Source organism: Desmodus rotundus, chromosome 3 (genome assembly GCF_022682495.2).
Source record: "Desmodus rotundus isolate HL8 chromosome 3, HLdesRot8A.1, whole genome shotgun sequence".
Taxonomy (NCBI): domain Eukaryota; kingdom Metazoa; phylum Chordata; class Mammalia; order Chiroptera; family Phyllostomidae; genus Desmodus; species Desmodus rotundus.
The window spans coordinates 27,656,062-27,673,382 of record NC_071389.1 but is presented as its reverse complement, the minus strand read 5'-3'; the positions used below and the strand labels follow the sequence as shown (position 1 = coordinate 27,673,382).

General features: G+C 44.8%; 1 protein-coding gene across 1 annotated transcript in view; it reads right to left on the bottom strand.

The window, feature by feature from the left end:
- The window catches only part of RIMKLA (ribosomal modification protein rimK like family member A), a 29,507-nt gene that overhangs the window by 1,996 nt on the left and 10,190 nt on the right, over window positions 1–17,321 (bottom strand). The window contains exons 2-4 of the mRNA XM_024554835.3: window positions 12,327–12,557; window positions 8,307–8,393; window positions 748–951 (exon numbers count right to left, since the gene is read on the bottom strand). Coding sequence (XP_024410603.1) covers window positions 748–951; window positions 8,307–8,393; window positions 12,327–12,557 — 522 coding nt within the window. The remainder of the gene's footprint in view (window positions 1–747; window positions 952–8,306; window positions 8,394–12,326; window positions 12,558–17,321) is intronic.

Sequence of the window (17,321 nt, the reverse complement as noted above, 5' to 3'; positions counted from 1 at the left end):
ATGTCTCAGCCTCTTTCTTAGTCACTAGACTTGGGACACTCATCCGGAGATTTAGGAAACAGTAACTATAGGGTGTTTTTGTTTTTTTTTCATGTTACCAGTGTACAAATTCATTTCATGAGGCTGACAATAGCTTTCTGTGTGGGGGACAAGACTTTACAGCCTTCCTGGAACATCTTCATTCACAACACAATAAGCTTAATTAGCTGGTTCATGGGGTGGGGTTATGCGTTTGACCCAAACATAAGCTGTAGCTTTCTAATATCACACAAGTAAGAAAAATAATTTTTATTTGTGCTAAAAAAGCAGAATATGCCCTGCCTCCGGCCGTTGCCTCAGTTCAGAGCCTCACTATGTCTTGCCCGAGCTGTTATAGCGGCTTCCACACTCGTCTCCTTGCCTCCTGCCTTAGGCCTTTAATCCATCCTCCACCCAGATGTCAGTTTTTCTCGAACAACCGGACTGCTAAGTCCTGACACCTACAGGACAGGGTTTGAATCTCAGTGTCTGGACACTCCTGGCCCAACCTCTGTCACAGCACAGACACCCATCTGTCCCCCTCTTGGACTGCTTGCTGCCAGAGGAGAGGGCTTGTTTTTCATTCTTAGCTGTTGACCCTGGCGCCGAGCACAGGGTCTGACAAGATGGGAGGGACTGGTACCCGTTCACTGAATGGGTCCAAACATCCTGATGAAGAATCCCAGTGGCCTCCTGTAACCAAGCAGACTCTGGGCTTCAGTACCTTACCCAGGGAGCAGTTGCTCTGCATCCGCCCGTCTGTGGAGCAGCGAAGCATCGAGCCTATCACCTGGCCCCCGACCACCACCACCCGGATGTCTTTTCCGTGGGACTCCTTCACATACTTCTGGAACAGGTAGGGCACGTCATGGCGGATCAGATGGCAGATGTCTGAGAGGTGGTGCTTATCTCTTGCAAGAAAAACAGCTTTTCCTTTAAGAAGACAAAGAACCAGAGGAAGAGTGAGAGAAGCCTCTGAACCCTGTCCTTGCCATCCCGTCTCCTGGCCCCACAGTCATCAATTCTTTCTGAACTTGCCTCACTGTGGCCCATTCTACTTCTCTGCCTGGCCTTCTGCCTCTTATCGAGTGACTGCTGAACCTTATTTTCTCTTCGTTTTACTCAGGTCTTAATAATGTTGACAGTCTCCCTCTACCACCAGTCTTTTCCAAATGAACTAATAATGTATTCCAGAAATACAGAGGAGGGGTCAAAACAAAATCCCAAGGATCTAGTCCAATCAGTTCTAAAACAGTTAATTATTAGCATCTCTTTATCACCCTGAGGATGTGGATTAGGCAGGGTCCACGTCTAACGCATTTTTTAAATCCCCCAAACCTCACGCTGGACTTGATGAACAAAGCAGCTGTCAGTGTTTACAGAAAATAATTGACTGAACGTACTTCATAGGAATTCTGAAATAGATGGAGAGAGACCCGAGAAAATAACTACAACACAGCATGATTTCACACTGACAGGACTATGGCAAACACTATGGGATTTCAAAGAGGGAGCCACTGACAGACATCCTTCCTTCTTTTATAAATATAAGAAACTAATTATTTGGTGATACCTATTAATTCTAAAAGGAACGATCTATATGTCTATTGATCTCTTGGGAAAGCATTCCTTTCTGCTTGAATGACCAATGCTTTTGCAATTACCTGGCATCTGCTTTCCATTTGCATATTAGCCAACAGGGGTCCTTGATAGGTTTGCTTTGCAAATCTGACGCGAGCATACCCAATGTGAGCATTCTTGTTAACAAATTCGGGATGGCTCCCCCAAGATTTACATAACCATCTTAAAAGGAGTGAGGCCTTTCTGAAGTGTTAATAAGCGGGATGGGTATCTGGCCCTAGTGGAAAAAGGCTGGAAATATGTCTCCAAAACATTGGACATTTGGCGCCAGGAGATCTGGCATCTGGCAACTGAGGGCTGGGGCTCAGTCATAACCCCCAATGTCTGGGGGTTCTCTGACATTAGGTAGGATTTTCAGCAGAGACGGGAGCTAGAGATAGAGACCGGTTCCTTGGTTCCTGGCACAGAGGTTCTAACATGGGGTTTAGTCTTCGGTTAATACAAGAGCTATGGTTTAAAGGCAAGGGGGATAAAAGGAGGGAGTGAGGGAAGGCACTAAGATCAGTTAATAATCTATGATGTGCCAGACACTTTTTTATTGTTTCATTTATACTTCATACTAGCCTTGTGAAGCCATTAGGACAAAGATAGCTCTTTTTATTTTATAAATGAGGAAAATAAGGGTCTACAGACTGGCCACCTTCTCAAAGGCACAGGCTACACCAGCCCACTGTCTTCTTTAAATCTGTTTTCATATCCTGGAGTCTACGAACTGCTGTAACTTTGTTTACTCCCTATCCATCTTCCCTAAGACACTATGTGTTACCTTAGCAATAAACAACCTGAAAATCAAATTAAGAATGCAACTCTATTTGCAACAGTATTAAAAGGAATAAATATTTAGGAATACATTTAATCAAAGGAATATAATACTTATACACTGAAAACTACAACACATTTCTGTAGACGTCCCATGTTCAGGGGTTGAAAGACTTAGTATTATTAAGGTGGCAAAACTCTTCAAATTGGTTTACAGATTCAATGCATTCTCTACCAAAATTCCGACCTCCTCTTTTGCAGAAATTAATGAGGTAATCCTAAAATTCATATGGAAATGCAAGGGACCCCAAAGAGCCAACACAATCTTGGGAAAGGACAAAGTTGGAGGACTCGCACTTCCCAATTTCAAGAGTCACTGTGAAGTTACAGTAATCAAGACAGTGTGGCCTGTTGTAAGGAGAGACACATAGATCGACGTAACAGAACCAAGAGCTCAGAATAAACCTTCACATACTGTCAGCTGATTTTTGACAAGAGTTCCAAGAACACTGAATGGGGAAAGAACGGTTTCTTTAGCAAATGATACTGGAAAAGCTGGATATCCACATGCCACGAATGAAGTTGGACTTCTGTATCCCACCATATACAAAACTGAACTCAAAATGGGTCAAATACCCAAATTAAGGGCTAAAAGTATAAACACTTAGACGGATACATAGGTGTACATTTCTGTGGCCCTGCATTAGGCAAGCACAAAAAATGACATCAAAAGCACAGATAACCAAAGGAAAAAACATATTGGATTTCATCAAAATCAAAAACTTTTGTGCATCAAAGGGCTCTATCAAGAAAGTGAAGAACATCTGGTCGAGATGGAGGCGCATACAGCCATGCTTTGCCTCCTTGCACAACCATAAGAAGGAGCACAACTAACCTCAAAACAAAAAACAACCAGAACTGACAGAAAATCGAACTGTGTGCAGGTCTGACAACTAAGGATCTGAAGGAGAAATATTCATCCAGATGGGTAGGATGGGCGGCGACAGGGAGCCAGAGTGGAGAGGACATGGTGTGGCAGTGGCAAGGTGGCGGTGGCGGCAGCCGGCAGAACTGGTGGTCCCACATTCACACGTAGCAGATAAAAACTGGGAGGGACATCTGGGGAGTGAGTGATCTCAGCCCCAGGTCAGACCACGCAGCCCAGGGTCCCAGCGCTGGGAAAATAAAGCCTCATAACTTCTGCCTGTAAAAACCAGTAGGGGCTGGGGTGCAGAATAAATTGCCAGTCTCTCAAGAGAGTCTGTTTAAAGGGTCCCCATGGTCCTAGAACCTACGCAAACCCACCCACTCTGGGAACAACCACCAAGGCAATAGCTAGAGGGGTGCCAGTTGCATAGAGGAGGTGGGTGAAGTGACTGGAAATGGGGCGATGGCCCAGCAAGCAGCATTGTTCTCTCTCCGACCCTTCCTCCACATATAGCATCACAAAGCAGTGAAGCAGGTTGTCCCACCCTGGCAAACACCTAAGGATCCACCCCTTAAAATGTAGCATGTGATCCAAGACAGGGAGTAAAAGCAGCTCTACCTAATACACAGAAGCAAACACAGGGAGGCTGCCAAATCGAGGAGACAAAGAAATATGGCCCAAATGAAAGAACAGATCAAAACTCCAGAAAATGAACTAAATGAAACAGAGATAGCCAACCTATAAGATGCAGGGTTCCAAATGCTCTTGATAAAGATGCTCAGAGAACTCATTGAGTATGGCAAATGCATAAGGGAAGAAATGAAGTCTACACTACATGAAATAAAGAAAAATCCATAGGGAACCAACAGTGAAGGAAAAGAAGCCGGGATTCAAATTAATGATTTGGAACATAAGGAAATAAACAGTCAACAAGTACAGAATGAAGAAACAAGAATTCAAAAAAATGAGGAGAGAATAAGAAGACTCTGGGACATCTCCAAAAGTGCCAACGTCCAAGTCATAGGGATGCCAGAAGGAAAAGAGGAAGAACAAGAAATAGAAAACATATTTGAAAAAATAATGAAAGAAAACTTCCCTAATTTGGCAAAAAAAAAAAAAAAAAAAAAAAAAAAAAGCTATACAAGTCCAGGAAGCACAGAGTCCCAAACAAGCTGGACCCAAAGAGGGTCACACCAAGACACACATCATAATTAAAACGCCAAAAGTTAAAGATAAAGAGAGAATCTTAAAAGCAGCAAAAGAAAAGGAGACAGTTACTTACAAAGGAGTTCCCATAAGACTATCGGCTGATTTCTGAAAAGAAACTTTGCAGGCAAGAGGGGCTGGCAAGAAATATTCAAAGTCATGAAAAGCAGGGTCCTACAACCAAGATTACTCTACCCAGCAAAGCTATCATTTAGAATGGCAGGGCAGATAAAGTGCTTCCCAGACAACGTAAAGCAAAAGGAGTTCATCATCACCAAGTCCTTATTACATGAAATGTTAAAGGGACTCATTTAAGAAAAAGAAGATCAAAACAATGAACATTAAAATGACGACAAACTCACAACTATCAACAATTGAATCTAAAAAACAAAAACAAGAACTAAGCAAACAACTAGAACAGGAACAGAAACACAGATGTGGAGATTATATGGAGGGTTACAGTAGGGAGGGGGAAGGGGGAGAAAGGGGGAAAAGGGACAGGGATTAAGCATAATTAGTAGGTACAAAATAGACAGGGGGTGGTTAAGAATAGTATAGGAAATGGAGAAGCCAAAGAACTTACATGCACCACCCATGGATATGAACTAAGGGGGGTGATTGCTGGAGGGGAGGGGGTACCAGGCGGAGGGGGGCAAAGGGGAAAAAATTAGGACAACTGTAATAGCATAATCAATAAAATATTAAAAAAAGAAAGTGAAAAGACAACCTACAGAGTAGGGGAAAAAACATGTTTAAATTATATGTCTGATAAGGTGTAATAGTCAGAACATAATAAATAACTCTTAAAAAATTCAACAAAAAGACAAATAATCCAATTGAAAATGGTCAAAGGATCTGAATAGACATTTCTCCAAAGAAGACATACAAATGGCCAATAAGCGCATGAAAAGATGTTCAACATCATTAGCCATTAAGGAAACATAGATAAAAACCACAGTAAGATACCACATATATCCACTAAGATGGCTATCGTAAAACAAATCAAGAATGAATGAAGGGAAGGAAGGAAGGAAGGAAAAGGAAGGACGGAAGGAAGGAAAGAAAGAAAAGAAGGAAGGGAGGGAGGGAGGGAAGGAGGGAGGGAAGAAGGGAGGGAGGGTTGGGAGGACGTGGAGTCCTGGCGGCAATGTAAAATGGCATAACTGATGTGGAAAATGGTTTGGCAGCCCCTCTAAAGTTAAACACAGAATTACCACATGACCCAGAAATTCCACTCTTAGGTATATACCCAAGAGAAATGAAAATGTGTGTTCACACAACAACCTATCCACTAATGTGCACGGCAGCATTATTCACAGTAGCCACAAAATGGAAACAACCCAACTGTCCATCCACGGAAGAACAGAGAAACAAGATGTAGTACACCCACACAACAGAATAGTAAGGCATAGAAAGGAGTAAAGTACTGATATATGTTGTGCCCTGGCTAGTGTGGCTCAGTGGACTGAGTGCCGGTCTGTGAACCAAAAGGTCACCGGTTCAATTCCCAGTCCCAGCACATACCTGGGTTGCGGGCCATGTTCTCAGTGGGGGCGTGTGAAAGGCAACTGATGGATGTACCTTTGCACACAGATGTTTCTCTCCCTTTCTTTCTCCCTCCCTGCCCCTCTCCAAAAATAAATTTAAAAAATACTTTTAAAAAAGTACTGATATATGTTGCAATATAGATGACCCTTGAAAATATGCCAAGTCAAAGGAGCCAGACACAAAAAGCCACAAATTATATGATTCACTGATATGAAATGTCCAAAATTGGCAAATCCACAGAAACAGAAAGCAGTTGCTTGTGGGGCAGTGCGGGGGCAGCATGGAGGTGGGCGTGTGAAGGCAGAAGAGGGTGTAGGGGGGATAAATGGTAACGGGAATAAATACAATAAAACAAAAATAGGAACAAAGAAAACTAAAAAAAATAAAATAAAAAGGAAGAAAAGAAAGTGGTTGCCTGGAAAGGATAATTGGGGTGACTCCTACGAGGTACGGGGTTTCCTTCTGAGGGGATGGAAATGTGCTGAAATCAGATCATGGAGGTGGTTGTACACAAGAGAGAAAATACAAAAATCCACTGAACTGTACTCTTCAAATCAGTGATTTTTTGTGTGAATTTTATCTCAACTTTGAAAGTGTTTAAAAACACCATGCATTCTGTTTGATCTGTGCTTGCCTGCCTTGCCGCAGCACTCTCTGTTTTGGCCCTTTCTGTGTCCTCTAGAACGGGGCCTGGTACTTTGTAGGTACTCGGTAAATATTAGGTGAGTTTCATGATGTATATATTTTACCACAATTAAAGACAACCTCGCTGAGAGACGCTGCGTTTTGGCACTGCCCCACCCTGCCACCCACACTCATTTTTCTCACTCCTCAGTGGGACCCCTCTAGGCTCACAGGTTGCTTTGCTCACACCTGCTTCTGCTTATTTGCTCAACTCACTTCCTCCAGTTCAAATTCCACACTTCAGGAGTCCCGATATGCCCGCTGCAGGGGCATCCCCTCTTCATATGGGAGCTCCTAGAGAGTGGTGACTGTCTAGTTCATTTCTACTGCACAGTCCCCACGTCACAGGAGTTGCTCAGCACGTGTCTGTTCAGGGTACCCCCTTCTCACTCCAGGTGCCCTGAGCATTTATGTATGCCATCTGGGTGACATCACGAGGTGCCCACTCACATACTGTAGGGCTGCTTTCTGCTGCATCTGTCTTCTACATTCACTGAGTCCCTACTGTGTACTGAGCACTCAGTAGGCCTTACAGAGACAGAGGGGAACAGAGGGGACCTGGTTCCCACCCCGAGCAGCTCACAGTCAGAAGGGCAAAAGACACATAACTCATAACTGTCACCAAGTGTAGCACTGGGCCAGAATCACGGACCAAGTGCCGTGGACACACAAAGGGAAGAGCAATTCATTCTGTCTGGAGGGGCAGGAGGGAGGCCAGAGATATGGAGGGAAAAGAAATGACATCTGGAGCTGGTCTTAAAGGATGGGCAGAGCCCTGGCCAGTGTGACTGTGATGGTTGGGTGTCATCCTGCAGACCAAAAGGTCGTGGGTTTAATTCCTTGTCAGGGCACATGCCTAGGTTGTGGGTTCAGTCCCCAGTTGGACGCGTACAGGAGGCAACCAATCGATGTTTCTCTCTCACATCGACATTCCTCTCCCTCCTTCTCTCTCCCTTCCCCTCTCTCTGGAATCAATAGAAGGAAAAAAATTAAAAAAAAAAAAGAATGAACAGAAGTTCACTAGAGGGCAGAAGACGACAGCATTCCCAGCAGAGGTTTCCGAGAGGAAAACACGTGGCCTCTGTAAGAGAAGGAGTCTGGAATGGATATGAGAGGGTCATGTGGACAGAGAGGCTGCAAAGGAAGGTGGAGGCTCTTCATCCAGGCCTGTCAGTGCCACGAGGAGGAATGTGGACTTTGTCCAGTAGGCAGCGTAAGCACTCGAGAAGGTTTTTCAACAGAGTGACAAGAACAGATCTGTTTCAGGGAAATTACTCCCCTAAAGGAATAGAGGATGCACTGGCAGTGGAGTGAGGGAGACCAGAGTCAAGTCAGGGCTCTGCCACCATCGTCCAGGGAAGGGTGGGAAGGATGGGGACAGTGAGGAGGGGAGGGAGGTCAGGACTACACGGAAAGCGCCTCCAGGGGGAGCTCTGTTCCTCCCAGCAGTGCTTCTGCAGGCCTGATGGGGGTCTTATTGGCAGAGCTGCAGCCCTAAAGGAAGCCCAGGAGCAGCACTGACCCTGGTGTCCTCGTGTGCTCTTCACCACGACCGGGTAGCCCAGGGGCTCGGCTTCATCAATCATCTTTGAAAAGTCTTCATGCCCACCTGCCAAGAAAAGGTGAAAGTCAGTGAAGGTAAGGCTGATGCTCAGGAGCGGGCAGCCCAGTACGGCACCCTCTGTGGGAATTTTTTCAAGGCCTCCTGCCTCTCTGATTAAAGAAATTTGAACCCATTCAGTCCGACAGGCATGCGCTATGCACCTGTAACATAAAAGGTGGGTGCAGACAGATAAGGAAACCAACATTTATCAGGGACTTCAATATGGCAAAGGCTCCTCACGCTCTAGTTCTTGGGATCGTCACCACAATCCCATACGCTGAGCAGGCGCATTTCCCCTGAAAATGGCCGCTGTAGGCAGAATTCCGAGATGGCTCTGAAGATTCCTACCTGCCGGTGCACACACCTGTCCAATCCCCTCCCTTGAGTGTGGGAGGGGCCGGTAAATAGGATGGGATATCATTCCTGTGATTAGGTCTACTTTTAGTTAATCAAGGCGGGAGGATTCTTGGTGGGCCTCGCATAATTGGGGGAGCCCTCCCGAAGAAGGTGAGGCGTCAGAGACTCTCCTCCTGGCCCTGCAGGAGCAAACTGCCATGTTGTAAGTTAGGGTGAGTGGGCAATCTTGAGGAGCTGAGAATGGTCCTCGGTTGACAGCCAGCAAGAAAGGGGGGACCCCAGTTCCTACAACTGCAAGGAACTAAATACCAACAACCAGTGAGCGTGGAAGACCCTGGAGACCACAGCCCTGCTGCCCCATGATTTTGGCCTGGTGAGACCTGAGCAAAGAACCCAGCCATGCTGTGGCTGCGCTGCTGACCTACAGAAACTGAGCGTGTAAGCAGGCGTTATTTTAAGCACTAAGTGTTTAGTTTGTTATATAGTGATAGAAAACCAATACCGAAAGAAACCACGCCTGGGGATTTGTCTCATCCACAGTTAAGGCACGACTCACAAGCTAGACTGTCTCCACTATTCTCCTGCAAGTCTTACTTTAAAAACACGAATAATAATAATGTGCATTAAAATCTTTCAAAATTATTTTTACAAACTTCACTAATTTCCTATCCCTTTGCACATTTGAGGGACCATTATTCTGCCTGCAGTTCGTCCATTTTTGCAAAGAAAAATATCCTGGAATCCTGATACCTGTTTTGATCACGAAAGTGCTAATGATTCCTTTTGTAATGAAGAGGCATTGGAGATAACCAGGGGCATCTTCAAAAGAGGATGTTTTATAAGAAGGTAACTCCCAATTTCCTGATACCTGCTGATGAATTTAACTCCTCTCTAGAGATCCTCTCCCTCTTCCCTTCTACTACAGTGAAAGAGGGTCCTTCCAATCCCAGGCACTCCCGCACCTGTACTTTGGGCCGCTTTCCCTCTCGCCTCCTCGGGAATCTTGCACCATTAAGTGCCCCCTTCTCAACTGTACCTCCAATCTCCCCGTTCCTAATTCCGACACCATTTTAAACATACTCAGTTCTCTCCCATCCTAAACAAATAACCCCCCTGTTCCTTGACCCTGCCTCATCCCTTAACCATAACTTTGTATCCCTACAATCAAGCTACTCAAAGGGGTTTCCGTTTCCTCACTTCCCATTTGTTTCCACATCCTGGACAATTTGGCTTCTCTCCCCATCACTACACTGAAGCTGTATTCAGTAAACTACCTGTTGCCAAACCCAACACACACGTCTCAGTGCTGACGTTACTTGTCCTTTGAGAATCCATCAACATGTTTCATTGTACCTGCCTTCCTGGAATCTCTGTCACTGGCTTCTGTCATCTCTCTTTCACTTGTCACCTCTCCAGCTGCTCCCACTAGTCTCTTGTACAGGTTCTTCTTCCTTTACCTTTCCTAAAGGAGCCCCTCCTAAATCCTCCTTTATTAAATTTGATTTTTTATTGTGGTAAAGTATATATAACAGACAATTTATCATTTCAACCACTGTAGGTGTACAGTTCAGCCCTCTTCATTCTACACAGTCCCCTTGAGTAATCCCATCCATTCTTGTGAGGTCACTTAACATAAGAAAGGCTTCAAATTCCCCTTCCCTAGTCTACACCTCCCTCAGGAGCTCCAGATCCATTTATCTGCCTCCTACTGAATATTTTTACTTGCATATACTATGGATACTTCAAAGAGAACATGTCCTGTTGGGAACCACCCTGCCTGGTTTCAGAAACTGTAACCCCTTGTGGCTAAGGCTGAGTAAAGAGACCTTGGGACCATAAGCCATTAAGGAGACAAAGCTTATCTTCCTTGTAGGGGCACTGCCTCTGCCCCTGTTTACTTCACCCTGCTTGGCCCCGGGCAGATGACTGGTTAGTCAATGACTGGTAAGATTCCCTAAAGGAGGGATGACCTAAGACAGACACGGTTGCAAAGGGGCCCTCAGGGAAGGGCTTGGCGGGGGCTATAGGAAAGGGGGGTAATGGACCCTCACCCCTCAGATTTGACATAGCCTGAGTCCTCATTCGGTCTGTGAGAATTCTCCTAATCTCTTGGCTGCCTTACTTCCCCTGCCCGACTTAAGCCTGAAACAATGCTGGAGGGCGGTGCAGCCCTGTGCTGGAAAGGGCGGATTCCCCCCAGGGTGATTGGGCCTAAGAAAGAATACATAAAACCCTGTGAAACCTGCTTTGCTAAGAATGTCCTCAATTTTCTGAAAAGGGTCCAAGCATAAAATGAGTTTGTTCCCCCAAATTTTTATAGCCCTTTACTAACGGACCCTGACTCAGAATAAGCCCTCATAGTTCCTTGTATGTTATCTATTGTTTGATCATTACTGCCTGACAATGATTGATGAGCTTTACCTGTATTCCTGTGCAAATTAAAGCCACTAAAAGCCCATTGAGTAAGAGGCTCCTGGCCATCCTCCTTTGAGAGTTCGGCCACCTTTCCTCCCAACACAGATCTTGTCTTGGTAGACTTGATCTCATCCATGGCGGCTGGGGGATGGTGGTGCTCTGTAGCTGGAGCTCCCCACAATGTCCCAGACTGAAATCATCTCTCCCCCACAATCCCTCACCCCTACCCACCAACCCGTCTCTCCTCTCCCATGTTTCTAGTCTCAGCGAGCGTTTGCTTTCACATCTGGTTGCCCAAACCAGAAACCAGAGTCGCTCTTGATTCCTCTCCATACTCTTCCTACCCAATCCACCAACATGTCTTACTATTTCTATTTCCTTCGTAACTCCTGAATCTGTTGACTTCTCTTCATTCTTACTATGGCTACTTTTGTTTAGACCATCATTGCTCTGTGAATGGTTTAAAAACACTGCCATATAAATATCTTGTCACTGCTTCTAATTCCTTCTTCACAGTGTCACCAAAGTGATATTCTGAACTCTGATCAGGCCACCTCCTTGCTTAAAGCCCAATAACTTCCGGTATATGGCTACTTCTTATCCTACTAGCCTGACGTCTCAACTCATCTCCCTTATGCTCTACCAACTACTCAAAATACCACCAACTGGTCATGCTCTCTGCTTAGACTACTCCCTTGCTTGACGCCCCCTACCCCACTTTAGCTGGGTAACTTCAGCTTCACTTGGATATTATTTCTTTTGGGAAGCTTTCCTCAATATCTTCTAAATTCATTAGGAGTTCTCCTACGTATCCCCTTACCACCTAACACTAACTCTTACCATGGCGCTTACAGCACTGCACTGAACTTGTTCACTTGCTGTCCTCTGCCTCTGATGACCTGGAATGCCTTGAGGCTGTGGTCCAGTGCCTAGCAGGGTGGTCGGCACGTAGTGTGTACCAGATACATATCTAACAAATGAATTGCAGGGAGAAAGAAGCAAAGGCATTTCAGACAGGGAATGACATGATAAAGACTCAAGATGTTGAATTGCCTAAAATGAACAGCTCCATATAGAAAACCACAAGATACTTGAGGGCTACTAGGGGGAGAGAAAACCTAGAGATGCCACTGGGAAAGATAAACTCCAGCCTCATAGGACACTCACCATAGGAGAAGGTATCTGGCATGGGGACCCCGTGCCCAGCTAGCTCTTGGAATGTCCAGAATTTGTTGATGCAGTTTAAAATGCTCTGTGGGCGGTTGACTAAGCGGCAGCCCAACTTCTCCAGGTGCCGCAGGACCGTGATGTCACTGTCCGACTGCAGCGTGGGTGTGGACAGGCGAACGAGCACCACATCCGGGAAGGTGGTGAGTGCCTTCTGGTTCAGCTGTAGGCCTGCAATCGAAGGACAGAAGTGAGCTCTGTGGTCTGGTCCCACCGGAGCAACGGGTTCCAACAGGTTCCTCAAGATGGGACCTGGCAGGAAGACAGCCTGGCAGGTGGCACTGGATGTCCTCTCGTAACACGGAAGCTACAGTCAAGTCTGTGCTCCAAACACACGGGCAGAGCATGATCATGAGGAAACGCAAAAGAATGAACAGGGGACAACAGGCAGCGTGTCAAGAACAACCCACATTAGAAGAATCTACAAGAGATTATATAATCCAGCATCTTCCCTCCTTACAGTGCTAGTAATAGCACAGTATTACTATGCCTGTACGTACTGGCTTAGTGACTTAGGAGGCCAGAGACTTAATGAAAAGAGAGCACTATAGCTCACTTAAGGGATCCTTACTACTTTTTTAAGTGTAATGGTTATAGACTTAACCATTGAAAGTCTATCTGAAATGTTATGTAAGCATTTAAGTGATTTTCATGAATATAATGAATGTGAAAATGTCAATGTTAAGGGAAGAAAACAGGGTACAAAGTTATAAATACAAGTTAGAAAGCTAAAATATCCCAACACTGTAACAGTGGATAATGAGATTACACATGATTTCCTATTTTATAATTATCTGTATTTTCCCAAATGTCTGCAAGTGTACATTACGTTCATAACAAAAAAACTTTTAAAAATCAATTCAATATTGAAACCAGAAGGCATCCAAAGACAATTGGTCCAGATAGCAAGAGGACTTGAAGCTGTATTGCACGGGATAAGCTGGGAGTATTCACTTGAAGTGAGGACTCGCAGGAACAGGAGTGCAGTCTTCAAGTATCTGTGCGGTGTCCCTGGAGAACTATTTGCCTTGTCTTCTAGGACCCCGGCAGATAGAGCCATCCGCGGCTGTCTATGTCGGGTTACTTCTGTGCTGCCAGCCCCTAGAACAGCGCCTGGTGCGTGATAGGCACTTGGTATCTGCTGAATTGTACCGAAGCTACAGGGAGACAGATTTGGGATCAGCAAAAGGGATGCTTTTCTAGTGACTTAGGATGGAATGAACCGAGGCTCACTGGTCACCTGAGCATGGCACAGAAGGAATGCAAGGGTCAGATAGGCTCACAGCAACCTGCTCGGTGTCTTCCAACCTCGATACCCTACGGTGTGTGTTACTGCAGGTAGCTATGTAGGCGTCCACGGTGCCCCAGGCATCTGGGGGTGGAGTGACGGAGATGTGAAAGGGGATGTGTAAAGAGAACTGAGTTCAGGGAATAACTTTGTCTGCCTTAGTGAACCTTAAAGGGGTTTCCAAAACGCTCTAAAAATCCCTCTGAAACGCAGTTGCGGAACCATCTCATAGGCTTTCACCTAAAGTACCTTCCACTTCATAAGTGGTATTCTGTGCAACCTCATAATTCCAAGAAAACAGAAGGTGCTACTGAAATTACTCTTTCTCCAGCGGGTGTGAAAATGAGTAACAGTAATACAAAAACAAGCAGCAAAGTGAAATAAAACAAAAGCAGGCAAAACAAAAACACAAAATACAGTATGGATTGACCTTGCACAGTTTCCTCCCATTTCCAGGAGATATTTCATCAATTTGAAAAAGGGAGTAGGTGTGACCATTAAGAGAAATTGTTTTTACTGCTTCTTCTGATAGTGTAAACCCAAGGAACTGGAATATAATTCTCACGGATGATTTATAAAGAGCATTCGGATTATCTTCACTTTGCCATCAGAAAATAGTACCATTTCCATACACTTTTCCATTGCCATTTATAGGCCCTGTGGGAAATAATATGAAAGGAGAAAAAAAAAAGCAAGCCCTGTAGAGTATCCTCAAAATTGACAGAAGCAAGAAAAGTATTCAAGTTGATGCAAATGGTGAGGAAATACAGAACACTCAGGGAAAAAGCAACAGCCCAGGACAACGTCACAGAAGGAGGTAATATATAAAAAAAGGCTTTGAAACTATAAAGTACTGTACACGGCATGGAAGGCACTGGCATTTGCATTGCACAGACGTTCCACTAAGCAAGGGAGGACAACTGATGGAGACTGGTACCACCTGATGAGCAAAACAGCTTTGCAACACAAAAGTGACCTAGAGAAATGAGAAGCAGCAGAAACGCCTGGCTTTTAGATCCCAACATGAGACCACAGACAGACAGCTACTCTTCCAAAGGCAAAGTAAAAAGAATTCCATTGTTTCTGGAAACATCAACCACAAGTGGACAGAGACAGCTCAGCTTCAACAAGCAGATTCACATATACCTAGGAAGTCTTACCAGGACTTCATCTCTCTTCTCCAAAGGTAAATCTTTGGGCCTGGCTCATTCCAACTGAAGCCCTTAATAAATGAAGAATGGAATGGGTTAAAGGGCAGGGAAATGGCCTACCAGAAGGTTAGACAGGTCCGGGCTCTGACTGTGCCGGCTGTCCAGCTCTGTGCAGAGAGGGACACGGCAGGTTTAGGGACCCAGTGCTCACACAACCGGTTACTTCTCTGCCCACCGACACAGCTCCAGCATTCTTGCTTTGGGCAACTCCACCTGCCCCGTGTTCATTCCTGTCCTCTGCTGTCTAAACTTAGTTTGTATCGCATTTTCTAGAAGCAGTAGACAAGAGGGTGCCACTCACGGGGGCTTCAGTGGGGACAGCAGTTCCACACAGACATGGCCAAGGACAACCTGTATAAGGCAGGCTCTTGGCAAACCCATCAGCGAATTTTGAGACCTTCAACCACTTAAGTAATCCCACTCCCTCTCTTCATGAAAGGACCCCTCTCCCCTTAGGAAAGGACCTGATAGACTTAACACAGGATGGACCTTAGTGTGTTACCCTTCCCAGGATCCTTACCATTTCCTCTGGAATCTACAGGCTTCAAGCCAAGAGAATGAAGAGCTGATGTAAGCTCTCAGGGAGGGCAGGGCTCTGCTTGGCTGCCAGGGAATGGAAGGAAACCCCTCCCCAGTGAGAGGCTCATGCCCTCAAATCACAAGGGATTTCATGAGCCTAAGTGCAGTCATGCTCTCGGGCATCACCTTGAACTAGGGAGCAGGGCAGGGTGAAGGGAGTTACTTCTGGGATATTTACTACTTAGTCTCAATAACATTTTCTCCATATTACTTCTAAAAAGAATAATCTACTTTCATGGGTAATTATGTTCTGATTTCCTTTTGAACTCTCTATTATTTATATTTGGGAATATTTTAATATACTAAAAACAAGATAGAAAATGCATGACTTTGCCCAAAGAATTGAACCTGTTTTCTAATCTATATATCAGATTAAATTAATTCTACAAAACTAGACTTCCGTATTTGTATGTACAACAGCAAAGAATTGTAATACCAAGAAATGGCTTTAGAAATAAGCAAACCATTTTTGGAAAGTAGAGCTCTAAATATTAAAAGACATTCTCAAAAATTTTTTTTAATTAAAAAATAAATAAATAAATAAAAAATAGTCCCGCCCTGGCTGGTGTGGCTCAGTGGATTGGGCTCTGGCCTGCAAACTGGAAGGTCGCAGGTTTCATTCCTGGTTGGGGCACATGCCTGGGTTGCAGGCCAGGTCCCCAGTTGGGGGTGTGTGAGAGATAACCAATCCACATTTCTTTTGCATATTTTTCTCTCCCTCTCTTTCTCCTTCCCTTCCCTTCCCTTCTTTCTAAAAATAAATAAATAAAATCCTTTAAAAAACCCTATTCTCAACCATTCATATCAAAGAGGGAAAAGAAGCAAGGATAATGAAAGATGCAGTCAATCAAATCCAAACATGGCTAGCGTTTTTATTGAGCATCTATTGTGTTTTCGGTACTTTGCTAAGCACTTTCACATTTATTATCTCACTTAAATTAGTGATGTTTTGTACTATGGATCCCTGCCATAGGTCTGACTGCAAAAGTCTTCACCTTTACACAGAACTGATACATAATAGGTCACCACCCTCTCAACCTGTGCACGCACAGCACTAATTTATGTGTACACACACACATCCTTAGCTTCACAAAGAAAACTTCAAAACTAAACTGGTTTTCGCTCTGGCTGGTGTGGCTCAGTCGGTTGAGTGCTGGCCTGTGAACTGAAAGGTCACCGGTTTGATGCCTAGTCAGGTCACCTGCCTGGGTTGTGGGCCAGGTCCCCAGTTGGGGGTATGTGAAGGCAACCAATTGATGTTTCTCTCACACATCAATCTTTCTTTCCCTCTTTCTCTCTCCCTTTCCCTCTCTCTAAAAAATAAATAAAATCTTAAAAAAACCCCAAAACCCTAAATAGCTTTCTAGTATGTCAGAAAACAAACCAACCAACAAAACACCAAAACCCTCATGTACAAAGCAAAGAGCAGAAACAAGAAAATAGCAGGCCACCATAGTGTGAGAACAGCAAGGACCTCAGTCATGGTGGCTTTTAGAGTCACGGTGTGTTAGCAGGATCAGGTAACAACAGCGGCTGGTAGCGAAGCTCTGAAAGTTGTCAGGAAGGAATCAATAGTACAAATAAAGTAAGTGGATAATCCATTAAGGGCTCCACATTTAATGTTGTGTTACGAGGGAGATGTGTCGTCTGAAACACGATCTCGCTCCTCTCACGTTCCAGGTTTTCCCTCGGGTCTGTCTAGCCTACCCTCAGCATCTTCTCATCGGGAGATTACTCTTCTCATGAGGAAGCCCTTTTTATTCTTATCAAGTAGATGCCATCGCCACTTGTCCGCTCTTTTAAAGTTCTTTGTTACAATGCCCAAATAAATCTCACCTCCACCTCATTAAAACCCAG